The sequence below is a fragment of the Pogona vitticeps genome, chromosome 2, assembly GCF_051106095.1.
Source record: "Pogona vitticeps strain Pit_001003342236 chromosome 2, PviZW2.1, whole genome shotgun sequence".
Taxonomy (NCBI): Eukaryota; Metazoa; Chordata; class Lepidosauria; order Squamata; family Agamidae; genus Pogona; species Pogona vitticeps.
This window is the reverse complement of record NC_135784.1, coordinates 104,617,156-104,629,544: the sequence shown is the minus strand read 5'-3', so window position 1 is coordinate 104,629,544 and position 12,389 is coordinate 104,617,156. Positions and strand designations below refer to the sequence as shown.

Genomic DNA, 12,389 nt, shown 5'->3' with positions numbered 1-12,389 from the left:
AGAGGAAATTATTTGTAAAATTTTAAGTGATGTTCTGCATAGCCGTGTTGGTGATCCTATCTGGAGTGAACATAAAGCAAGCTCCACTCCATAAAAAAGCAAATAGCGGCATCAAGATGATCACTTGTACTTAATACAGTCACTTACCAAGTACAAATGCTGCTACATAGTTAGAGATTTGTCCCATTCCAACTATGAGAAAGAGAACGGAAAACATTTCCCAGCTTGTTGAGAAGACCTGGAGGAAGCCAAAACCAGTCTGGACTCCCATGGTTATAAACAGAATATTTTTTCGACCAAACCTACCATGAGACAAAGATAGACAAGCAGATAAGGTGGTATTGAACAATTTAATACTAAAACACAAAATATGCACCAATAAATGTTTTCCACACAAAGTTACACTTTCAGATACATCAAACAACATATCTACTTTAGATATGGAAAGAAGAGACCATAATCAAGTATCCCCCACTTCTTCAACGGGAAGAATCCATGACCCATATTTGTGGGTTTAATATTGTGGGGATTAGTTTTCACAGGGCTCCTTTTGTTTCTGGTCCAATTTCCAGCACAACATTTTCCATCCTTGTTTTGTCTCACTATTATTTATTTCCACATAGATTAAATGGCTGTTCATAATAACAATAGCACTACATTCAGCTAAAGAAAGTGAGAAAAGGGTAAATTCAGAAACACAAGATTACTGTTTTCCTCACACCTGTAGTTTCCTTGATTGGTTGCAAAACTAACTCTCTGGCGACCTGTGCTGCATGCCTAGTATTCTTCAGACACAGCACAGGACTTCTTCAACAGTGTCTTTGGTTGGCCCCAGAGGGTGGGACAGGTCACATTCACAGGAGGACCATAAAAACCTGCCTTTACTCCCTTCAGTCCCAAGTACACAATGCTCTGGTTCTATAATGAAAGGAACGGAAAGAAGAAGGGAGTAACTGGGAAAGAAGTGAGCCTTGTTTAGTGTACATAATGTAAGCTCAGAGCTCGAGTGTTTTAAATTGAGCCATGAGAAATGGAAGAACGGGGCTGAAGAAAATGTATGCAGATTTCCCAATTCCAATAATGGCCCTGGAAGCATTAGAATTCTGTAGAGTTTGCTTTGCTGTGCTATAGAGAAACGAGGAGTGACATGCCACTTGTTTGCTTTCAGCCACTCCAAGTTTCATCAAGGCTTTCATCTGCCCACTCGTCCCTTTTACCAGGGAATTTTACTGGCCAGCACAGTCCTTAACCTACCCCTATTTGTGTGCTCCTGAGAGACAAGGAAAGGGTCTAGGATTTTTGTCAACCACACTCTTTGACGACAAATAAAACAGACATGGTCACTTCCTGTAGGCCTAAAGTCTATAATAAACATGATGGCACATTAAAAACAAAGTGTAAGAGTATAGAGGTATTAAAAAATAGTGTTGGGTTATATGTAGGAAGGACAGGCAGCTTGTTACTATGGATCTTCAGGTGGTCATCTGTGAATAAGTAAGCCTTTTGCCTCTGCAGAACCTCATTCAGAATCTTCGAAGGGTTCTGATGGAACCTTTTTCATATTCAAAGTATTTCTGCATTACAAAAGCACAGAGCGGTTGTGTTTGTCCCAGTCCTGGATGCTTTCACTACACATTCTCTCCGGATTTTTGAGACCAGGATCCTGATACTAGTTTTCAAGAGGAAAATCAGCTCTAGGTCTGGGGCATTCTGAATTTATGACTTTTCAATAAGGACCCAATTAGGTCTAAAGGATACTCTCTTCTGCTCATTCAAACTTGCTGAAAAATAGCAATGACAATTGCTTTGTCTTTAGGGGAGATGTGGTTATCTGATGAAAAATGGTCAGTTTGGTCCTACTTTGTGAATGGGAGTAAAAACAAGTGGGTATTGTATAGAGCAGTGGTGGTGAACCTGTTTGGGCTCACGTGCCCAAAATGGGGGGGGGGGGGACAGCCACCGCCGCGATAGCAGCAGCGACAGACCCAGAAGTGGCGGTTTAAGGGGGAATCATGGCGACGGACCCAGAGGACCCGAAACGGGAAGTTTAAGGGGGTCTTGGCAACGGACCCGGAGGATCCGGAACCAGAAGTTTAAGGGGGAATCATGGTGACGGACCGGAACCAGAAGTTAAAGGGGGAATCACAGCGATGGACCCGGAACCGGAAGTTTAAGGGGGAATCATGGTGACAAACCCAGAGGACCCAGAACTGGAAGTGGTGGTTTAAGGGGGAATCATGGTGACGGACCCGGAGGGCCCGGAAGTGGTGGTGAAAGGGAGAAATCTGGGTGCAGCCACCTCATGAGGTTTGGCTGCACAGGGGTGGGTGGGTGGAGTAGCGACCAATGGCTAGCATGCCAGAAGAAAGAGCTCCGCATGCCATAGGTTCGCCATCACTGCTATAGACCATCTTGACTGCTGCCATTGGTTTTGTCAATATTCACTGTCCTTTGTTATGTAAAGCTTGGCATTCTTTTTTCCTGTTGGCAATTTGGCTACTATATTTTGCCATTTCAGGCTATTTCCTGGTGTTCTGAATTGTGGACACAGAAGCACAATATATCACATTCATAAACTGGAGGATTTTTGAAAATTGATACTTAGTCAACACTGCTGTTTCTGGTATGGGGGGTTGAAGAGTGACTCAACAAGTGGGACTGTCTGCAAGGGGATTTAGATTTGGCATACAAAGAGGTTTACTACCAACCAGACTTCAGTGGTTTTGACTGCTGCTGCTTTCCATCAATTCCCATTTTCTTGGTAGTTGTGTATGTTTTATGTGGTCTGTTGCTCAGCCTGTGCAAGCATGAAAGGGGCCATCGCCATCAAAAGGTATGTCTTTGATCTGTGTCTTCGTGTCATACCTCTGGATCTTAGCCACAAATGATACTGCAAAGCTATGGTAGGCGACATTACCTTTGAGATGCAATCTGCCACATGCCTAGTGAAGTGAATGCATTGGGATGATGACATACATGTGTTGCACTGGAATAAAAGGACCATAGTTCTATGTCTTCTGAGACAGAGCAAGAAGAGGTTGTAACTCTTCCCAGGTGAACTGGTGATACGTTTGGCAGCTTGGTAATTGCAGATATTGTGCTACAGCCATATGTCTGTGTCACAGAGAATATGAGCAGTTGATTTTCTATCTCCCTTATTGGCAGAAGCTGAATGTTATTTTTCTTTTCCTTTAGTTTGGATTGCTTCAACAATGATGGAGTTTGAGACTGGTTGGTGAAACATGAATGCTGTATCTTATTCTTAAAACTTACAAAGTTTATCTATTCCACAGGAAATGGGAGCTATTGTTAGATGGCTTAAGCCACAGCTACTTTGTGGGACCGGAAATATCTGACCCGAATGGCAGATGAAGTGGTGTTAAAGAGCTGTTCTGAACATGAGAAGAATCTGCATACCTCCAATAGTATGGTGGATCAAACTACAGTGGCCTGAAATTTTATACTGTAAGCCGCCTAGAATGGTCTATTCGTCCATATAGGCGGGATATCAATCAATCAATCAATCAATCAATCAATCAATCAATCAATCAATCAATCAAACAACAACAACAACAACAATAATAATAATGTTCATGAGGAGACAGAAATAATGCTCATGAGGAGACTGTGACTGGGATTGTCTTTGATGGTACTGAGTTGGAACCTCCTAGTGCTCAGATCTTCACGAATTTTCTTCTCAGGTTTGATAATTGATGAGTATCTCTTTGGTGTCAAGGAGGGGAAATGAAAGTACTGTACATGATGAACTGTGATGTTCATCCTCAGAATAGGAAGATATGCAAGACCAACTCATCAGCAGGTGACGTATGTCCCTCTTCTGACCTAATTATTGAAATTAAAGTCTGGGATGAGTCTTGAGTCAAAAGTGCAAGCAACTATGAAGCTAACATCACTGGTGCTTCTTAGGGTGGAACAAAAGAGATGTGGAGCTGTGTCAGAGAAAAATGTTGAGTCAAAGTGGGGCAAGTAGAAATTTCAGCTTCAATGAATGCTTCCCCCCCCCCCCGGTCTTTCTTCTTCTGTTCTTTGGTTTCTGTTATTCTTTAGCGTTGGCACTAGATCTCTTGCATTTAGAGGGCAACAGGCCTTTCACAGTTAGCACTGATATCAAAACATCAACACTGAGGCCATCAACTATACGGATGAAGACCAAAAAAATTAGTCTTCTTAATAGGGACCACAGAATTCAGTGCATCCATGGTTACTGCCTTTGACCAAGACCTACACATTGGTTGAAGAACCAATGTGTTCTTTTTGTGCCGCCCTATCTGCAGGCAGACGAGACTTTTCTCAAAGAAACCGTTTTGATTCTCTGGTTCAGAGGATGACCATTGTTAAGCCTCTGCAGATGGTGAAAATGTTCCATAAAACCACTCCCTGCTGAGGCAAAATAAGCACATCGTGTCCTTCTGAGGAGTAACTTTTGCCTCACTGGCAACATGCTTTTTGAAAAGGGCCAAAGAAACCACAAACAAAAGAAATTAAGCCCTAACTCTAGACCTTTTAGTTTGTTTTGTTAATAAAGACAAACAAAAATAGTAAAAGAAAAATAATTAATATAGAGGAAACCGCTAATAAATAACAAAAATGTTCCAGGACATTCCTTTTGATATTGCTAGCATGGTGGAATAAAAAGGAACTGAAGGGAAGTTGCTGGACCATGCCTGAACATGCAATAATAGGAGGAAGGGCAGGGTTCTTGCCAACTCATATCTAAGAGATTCCAGATGAGGCTCTGTGCAGGCACAAGATCCATTTGTGTGACTTCACAGATGGTTACAGAAAATAAGACTTAGGGTTAACGCCATTAACAGGCTGATTTCACCAAGTCACTGTCTCTCAGCATAACCTACCACAAAAGGTTTTAGCTTTATGCTACCTGAGACTGTATTTTAAAAATAAATCCAGACAAATCTAAAACAAAAAATAACCAACGAAATGTTGTGGCACCTTAAAGACTCCTATATTTCAGTGTTGGCTTTCATGAATGCTTCCACTTCTTTAGACATTCTTTGTGGATGCATTCAGTGGTGTAGTGTGGCTTGCCAGCACCCGGGACAAGTATTGCGCCCCCTGACCCACAGACCCGTGCCCCCTCCTCCTCTTCCCTCCATTCCTAGTAGGAGTGCCCCGGAGGCATCCTCGTCCTCTGTCATCATCCTTCCTTTCCCCACATTCCTCCAGCTTCTCCTCGCCTACTTCCCACTGGGCTCAGCCAGGGTGCAGAAGGGGGCCCGCTGCATCTCCAGCTAGCTCCTGCTGCTATCCTGCTACCACTGGATGCATCCACAAAAGTTCAAACTGAAATATAAGAGTAAGTTTTCAAAGTGCCACAATACTTCTGTTAGCTTTCTGTTTTGTGGTTTTGGTTTTGTTTTTCATTTCTTGTTTTTATTTTTGTCTTGTCAAAGAGAAGCAGCTGAAACTCACTTTGACTGTTGCTGTTTTTAGATTTTTTTAAAGTGGCTAGCAGGCACCCAAGGAAAAAACATTCATGCTTGATAGATACACTGTTCATCATGCATCACTGTGGTAAACACATGCAAGGAACAAAAGCAATGGAGCAAACACAACCAAAAAAGAAAACCCAACTTTCCAGCATATTTTCTAACCAGACAGAATATGGAAGAGACAAGTACAGTAGTGCCTCGTAAGACGATTTTAATTTGTTCTGAAAAAATCATCGTTCCTATGGGAACCTTGCAAGACTAATGGAATTTATTCGTCTTGTGAAGCATCGGTCTCGGAAAAAAAAAGTCTTGCGAAGCATGGTCATAGAAAAAAAACGTCTTGCGAAGCACCATAGGGATCGCAAAAACTAATCGTCTTTTGGGTTTTTCGCCCTGCGAGGCAATCGTCTTGTGAGGCACCACTGTATTGCGCCCCCAACAATGCACTGCACTGTCAACATCAGAACGATTTGGTATTTTCAAGCAATTGCTACATATATTCTGTAACCACAGAAAATCTCTGTTTCATTCCCATTCTTCCTTAAAAGTTGCAGTCACAACAGAAGCATTAATGTTACCAAATTAGAGACCACATATTCCTCACAGTTGAAAAGTTAATCTACTGCAAGCCAAATCAAATTACAGTTTAATGAACTATAAGACCTATATATATATAAACAAACAGAAATTTAATGTATGCACTTTACTTGTCTGAGAGTTGTCCAGATAAAAAGGATCCAAACAGCACACCCAAAAAAAACATAGAGGTAGTTAATGGTGTTTTCCAGTCATTGTCACAGACAAGGTCCCACTGAAAGAAAAAAACAGAGTTTAAGCATTTCTAACTTCCATGTTACAAAACAGCCTCTTTTCTCAAAGAACCAATCAGTAATAATAATGATAATAATAGACAATTATTTCTGATACTTAGAAAAGAATAGTTATCTACAAATCAAAATTATTTTTTAAATTCCCCCCAAAATTAAATTGCAAAATAAAAGTGAGTGGGTGCAAATAACACTTGTGTCTATATCTAGAGTAGCTGTACTTTTAAGAAGTTCCAGACTAGCTTTACTATTGACCAAAAAGGAATACAATGGTGCCCCGCTTAACGATTACCCTGCTCCATGATTAAACCGCTTGATGAGTTTTTTTGCGATTGCAAAACTATGTTTAAATGGGGAAAATTCGCTTGACGACAATCGGTTTCCTGCTTCGGGAACCGATTTTTCGCTAAACGATGATCTAAAAACAGCTGATCGGCGGCTCTCAAAATGGCTCCCTGCTGTGTAAAATGGCTCCCCATTGTGTTAAGGACGGATTCCTCACTATACAGGCACCAGAAAATGGCCATCCTATGGAGGCTCTTTGCTGGATGGTGGAACGCACTGAACTGTTTTCAATGCATTTCAATGGGCTTTTTACTTTTGCTTGATGACGATTTCGTTCTACAGCGATTTTGCTGGAACGGATTATCGTCATCAAGCGAGGCACCACTGTAACTTGATAAAGACTGATACTCAAAAGAAACAAGGAGGTTTCTAAAAGGCAAATATGTCTTGCCTTAAACTGTTCTGTCAGACAACTACTTAGGAGCCTTTGTCAGCATGTTTGGAACATCTGCTCAACAAGGCAAGTCTGGTTTTGATATACCTGTATATATCAAATGTATATACACACCAATACGTACTATATTGTTTATACTATTTAATAATATAATCCTAGAACTGCATAGTTTGTAGGGACCCTATGGATCACTGAGTCCAGCCCCCTATCAAGAAGGAAAATGGGGAACTGGATTCTCAATCTCTGGTTCCACAGCCAGATATCTAAACAAATGAGCTATCAAGCAGTTTAAGTTTTGGAAGATTTTCTGTCTAGTTTCAAGCATCAAACTTAAGGAGGATACCAAGAAGCTGGAACATGTCCAGAGGAGGGTGAACAAAATGGTAAAAGAAGTGGAAGCTGAGTCCTGCAAAGAACTGTGGATGGATATGGGAAAGTTCAGACTTTTGGAGAAGACTTAAGAACTAGTGCAATGCCCATATACAAATATTTGAAGGGCTGTCACATGGAAGATAGAGCAACCTTGTTTTCTGTGGCTCCAAGGGGTAAGATTTTCCTGACAGTAAGAGATGTTTGGCGATGGAATGAACTACCCCAGAAGGTGATGGACTCTTCTTCACTAGAGATTTTTAATCATAGGCTGGATGCCCATCTGTTATAACCCAACCACCCAAAACACACCCTTCTTCATCTGTTACACTTTTTGTTCTCTCTCCCTGCAGCCCACCAGCTCCCTTCCTCCTTTGGGCTCTTCCAGATAGGCTGGCCACATGCACCACCCAACCTTGTTTTCCATGTTACTAAGCAGATTGGATAGGGTTTCCATCGCACAAACACAAACAGACTTGCCTATATTGACTCTGTCTTGTGTAAATGCTTCTTTACATCACTGAAATTTATGTTTGCACAAGTTAAGGTTATGCCAGTATCATCTGTTTAAATTAGCAGCAGTGAGAATTCTAGCCTATCCTGGCCAAGTCGCTTGGTATTCATTCAGGATATGAATATAACAAATCATCTCAAGCAAGAACTATTTTCATTCTCCAGTATCTTCTAAGAGAGGTTACTGAAGTTCATGGGGCTAGACTGAAGGCATCATACTAAGGATGGCGTGTAGACCAGGACAGGAGGTGCTTTAGCCCAATATTTGGGGAGTCTATCCTGGTTACAAGTTGCCCTTGTCTCATATAATGCTAAATCCACTACAGTTCATTACTGTTCAATACTGTTCAAATGTTCACTGAACATTTAAGATGTTGGGAACATCAGGAAAAGAAAACCCGACTGCAGTTCCCACTTTCCTGCCAACATGAAGAAAATAGTTTCAGAGGCTGCACACTCGTCCCTGCTAGCATGAGAATTCCGTTGATGGAACCCACACAGAACTGTCAAAGGCTAATTGTAACCTGATAGTCTTCTGAGCTTCTACAGTACTTCTCATCTCAGGCCAGATACTGCAGAAACTCAAAAGACTAGCAATAATATGACAGAGTTGATTGCAATGCATAGCAATGGCTTATCAACGAAGTGTGGTATATAAACACGGCCAAAGAGCCCGAAAAACCCAGAACAACCATGTGGTATATAAAGTTTATTCCTGGAATCCACTGGCAAGGAATTGCACACCCTTCAAATCTCCTTCCATAGGGAGGGAAAAATCTATTCCTTTTTAATGGAAAAGCACCTACAACATTGCAATTTAGGAATACAATTATCACGATGCCCAAGTAACTCTCTTGATTAGATTACAAAGAGAATGAAACAATTGCTTTCTATGCATATAAGCAAAGAATACTCCATCAACACTGACAATTTAATCAGGTTTTCATATGCAAGATTCACAAATGCAGAACAGAGAAGTAAATGCAGCATTTTTATACCAACATATTACATAAACTTGAAAATAAAGTCATAAGACTAAGTACATTTGATTCTATGGAGATACTGTATTTTGTTTTTTTGTTTTTTGCTCCAGGTGACTTTTAGAAGCTGGTAGGAAGCACATTCTCTACAAAAGAAAAAAGGAAACCATATTAACGAGTCATACATAAGTCCCACTGATTTAAACAAAGCTTACTCCTAGGATAATGGGTATAAGAATGTAGCCTAAAAATATGAAGTACCCTCTGGTATCAGTGGCTCACAGCATGTGTCCAATGTGGCTACTGGTGTTTAAGCTGGCTATTCCTGCTCTAATACTCTATGCATTAGTATCTTAGACTACACTGCATGTACTTTTCTAAAATAAGACAGAACAGTAACATGGGCAAACATAATTTTCATGTTACAAGGCTAAGCCATCATTGTATGACACTCAAAAGCTGTAAAGCTAATAGAAATTTCGTTTGCAAACTGAGAATTAATATAGATCAAGTCTCCACAGAATGTTCCAGAAATTAATACACAGCTTGCAACTCCAGTTATACAACAGCAGGTTTTCCACAGAGGCTATGGTCAAATTTATCTCACTGTACAAAATACCAGAGTGGGATGCATCACATTTACTTGGACTGGAAAGTTACAGACACAGTACGTCACATTAGTGGTGTGACATGCAGGGATTCTCACAGAGCAGACCTACTTCTCAGATTACAGAGCTGACAATTCTGGCATAAGAGAACATAACTTTGGTCTAAGAAACATTTCCATTCTACAACTCTTACAAAGATAAACCACTGCAAATATCAGTTAAGGCTTCCTTCTACAGTACTCATATACATATTTAATGAATAACTTATTGCTTTGTAGCCAATCAGATGATACACAAGAACACAGATTAAACCAATCATAAAATGGTATTTGGCATCTCATGCAAATACATACAAACATGGCGGCAAATTCAAATGGCGGAGGGCAGCGAGGAGCGAGTGGGAGGCGAGCTGGGAGGGAAGCAGCCGAGGAAACCCGGCCAGCTCAAGCCTCCCGGCGCTGGGTGACCACTGCCTCTGATCGCGGCGGTGGGGGAACCCCAAGACGTCTCCTAGGATTTTCCCGCCGCCATCTGAGATCTCCTGGGGGTCCAATCGCAGGGGAGCAATTTTAAATTTCCCACCCTTTTCTGCCGACGCGATTGGACTCCCAGGAGGTCTCCCAGGACTTCCCCTCTGCCATTCGAGACCCCCTGGGGGTCCACCACCACCGCGATCGGACCCCCAGGGGGCCTCCAGAGACCTCTGAAGGCGCCGATCGCGGTGGTGAGAGACCCCCCAGGAGGTCTGTGATGGGGGCGGGGAAGTCCTGGGAGACCTCCCGGGGTCCCCCACCGCCATCAGAGACCTCCCAGGGGTCCTTTTTCCTAACCATTGGAGCGAAAGAGCAGCCTCTTCACCACCAACGGTTTGAATGGAACGAAAAAAAGGCAGATGAAATTTAAATTTCCCACCCTTTCCCCCTTTTTTTGTTCGTAGGTCAAGGCTCCATTCGCAAGTCAATGCAAATTTTTGCAAATGGAGCCGTTCGTAAGTCGAAATGTTTGTAGGCAGGGACGTTAGGAAGTTGAGGTTCCACTGTAGTAGTTTGTGCCAGCTAGCAGGAATAGGACCGTGCATAGAGAGGAAGAGTTCTTAATCCCAGCTGTTAAAGGCTTTAGATATTGGTCCCTCAGATCTGAGGACATTCTGCCAGAAAGGATGCTATGTCCTCTATTTTACAGCATCCTGCTGGGCAATGTCTGACTGTACCCTGTTGGTCCATGTAATGTCCCTGAATCTCTTTCAGTTATAACAAGCTCAGTCTGCACCTAGTTAGCAGTTGTCTCAGCTCATGTGAGCTGTTAAAGGACAAATGAGGGACAACTTTTCAAAATGCAAGGAAAAGACTCTGTATATCCTACTGGAGTGCCAACAGGCTACAGATGCCATGGTAGTCTGGAGATCAATATCATATTCTCTTTAATGATATATTCTCGGGCAGCCTCACATCCCCTCCTCTGGCGGTAGGCTAGGGAAGTAATCCACATTTGCTATAATTGTGGGTCTCTTAGAGTCCCTTCCCATTTCTTCATAGGCCAGTAAGACCAGAGATGAGGCCATATGGCACGCTATCTTGAGCCAAAACAACACACCTGCTTTCTTAACAAGAGTACCCAGGAAGTAGCACAATGTCTCATAGGGGACTGTGGCCATGGGAGTTGATCTTGGTACTCCTAGCACTTTGATTAAAAACATTTCTGCTACACAGTCAAATCTTGTGATATTTGAAAAAGCTCATACTGAAGTTCCATAGAGCAGTGGTCCCCAACCCCCCAGTCCATGGGCTTCGCAGGACTGGGCCGCAGAGACAGATCTCCGGCCCCCTGCACAGTGAGCGGCTCATTCGCGGATGGGCGTGGCATGCTCATGGGTGTGTGTGGTGCGATCACATGCATGCGTGGGTGAGTGGCACATTCAAGGATGAGCATGGCATGCTCGTGGGTAGGTGTGGTGTGCTTATGTGCATGTGCACCCCACTCACCCGTGCATGTGCACGAACATGCCACACCCACCAATGAATATGCAACACCCACCTGCGAGTGCAGAGGTGACCCAACCCACCCAACCAGTCCACGGTTCCAAAAACGTTGGGGACCACTGCCATAGTGGGGAAAGAGTTTATCTTTATACAGTTGTATTAGTGGTGCCACCATTTTTCACCTGGTCTGGAAGAAAAACAATAAATAGCATTGGTGGGTGCCTCTGCTGCCAGAGCTACAGATTCTAAGTGGCCGACCATGTTCCTGAACTTTTAAATGTTATTCCAAGTTAGCTGTACAAGTTGGTCTGTTCAAGCAGTTTCCTGTTCAGCTGCCATCTGTAATTCTTTTTCCTTTTCCCCCAAACTAAAATTTTGCTTTTGGTATCATTTACCTGGAGATACTCCTTGACACAATAAGCACCTAAGGCCCTTAATAGTCTTTACATCCCCACTTGGGTGTAGGACAGGGGAATTGTATCATCTGCATACAAAAGTACGGATATATCCCTGCCCTTTAGATGAGGTGGGAAAAATTGGGGGCTGCATCGGGAGGATACTATATTGTTTAGATATAAATTGAATTGGGGGGGCTACTAAAAGCCCCTGATGTACTCTTTTATTTACAGAGATTGGGTGTGAAAGATTGTCATCAGAGCTGACTCTTACTTGTAGGATGGTAGTCTCATACAGTCCTTGGATTCTCCTGAGCAACCTACCATCTATATTCAAGGATTTCAGTTTGCTCCAGAGGCAAGGTTGGGACATGGAGTTAAAACTACTTTAAAGTCTGCAAAAGCCACAACAAGGGAATGGTGGTGGCGATGGAGATAGAAATTTCCTGATTATATATTGCAGTAAAAAGCACTAGTTAACTGTCGACTTGCTTGTTTCTCTGCCAAG

The 12,389-nt window shown here is 42.4% G+C and overlaps 1 protein-coding gene across 2 annotated transcripts in view; it reads right to left on the bottom strand.

Moving 5' to 3' along the window:
• LOC110086692 (organic cation/carnitine transporter 2) overlaps positions 1-12,389 on the bottom strand; it is a 38,509-nt gene that overhangs the window by 13,925 nt on the left and 12,195 nt on the right. For both annotated transcript variants that reach the window (XM_020807806.3, XM_072990189.2), the window contains exons 2-3: positions 6,179-6,282; positions 148-302 (exon numbers count right to left, since the gene is read on the bottom strand). In XM_020807806.3, the coding sequence (XP_020663465.3) occupies positions 148-302; positions 6,179-6,282 (259 nt within the window). The remainder of the gene's footprint in view (positions 1-147; positions 303-6,178; positions 6,283-12,389) is intronic.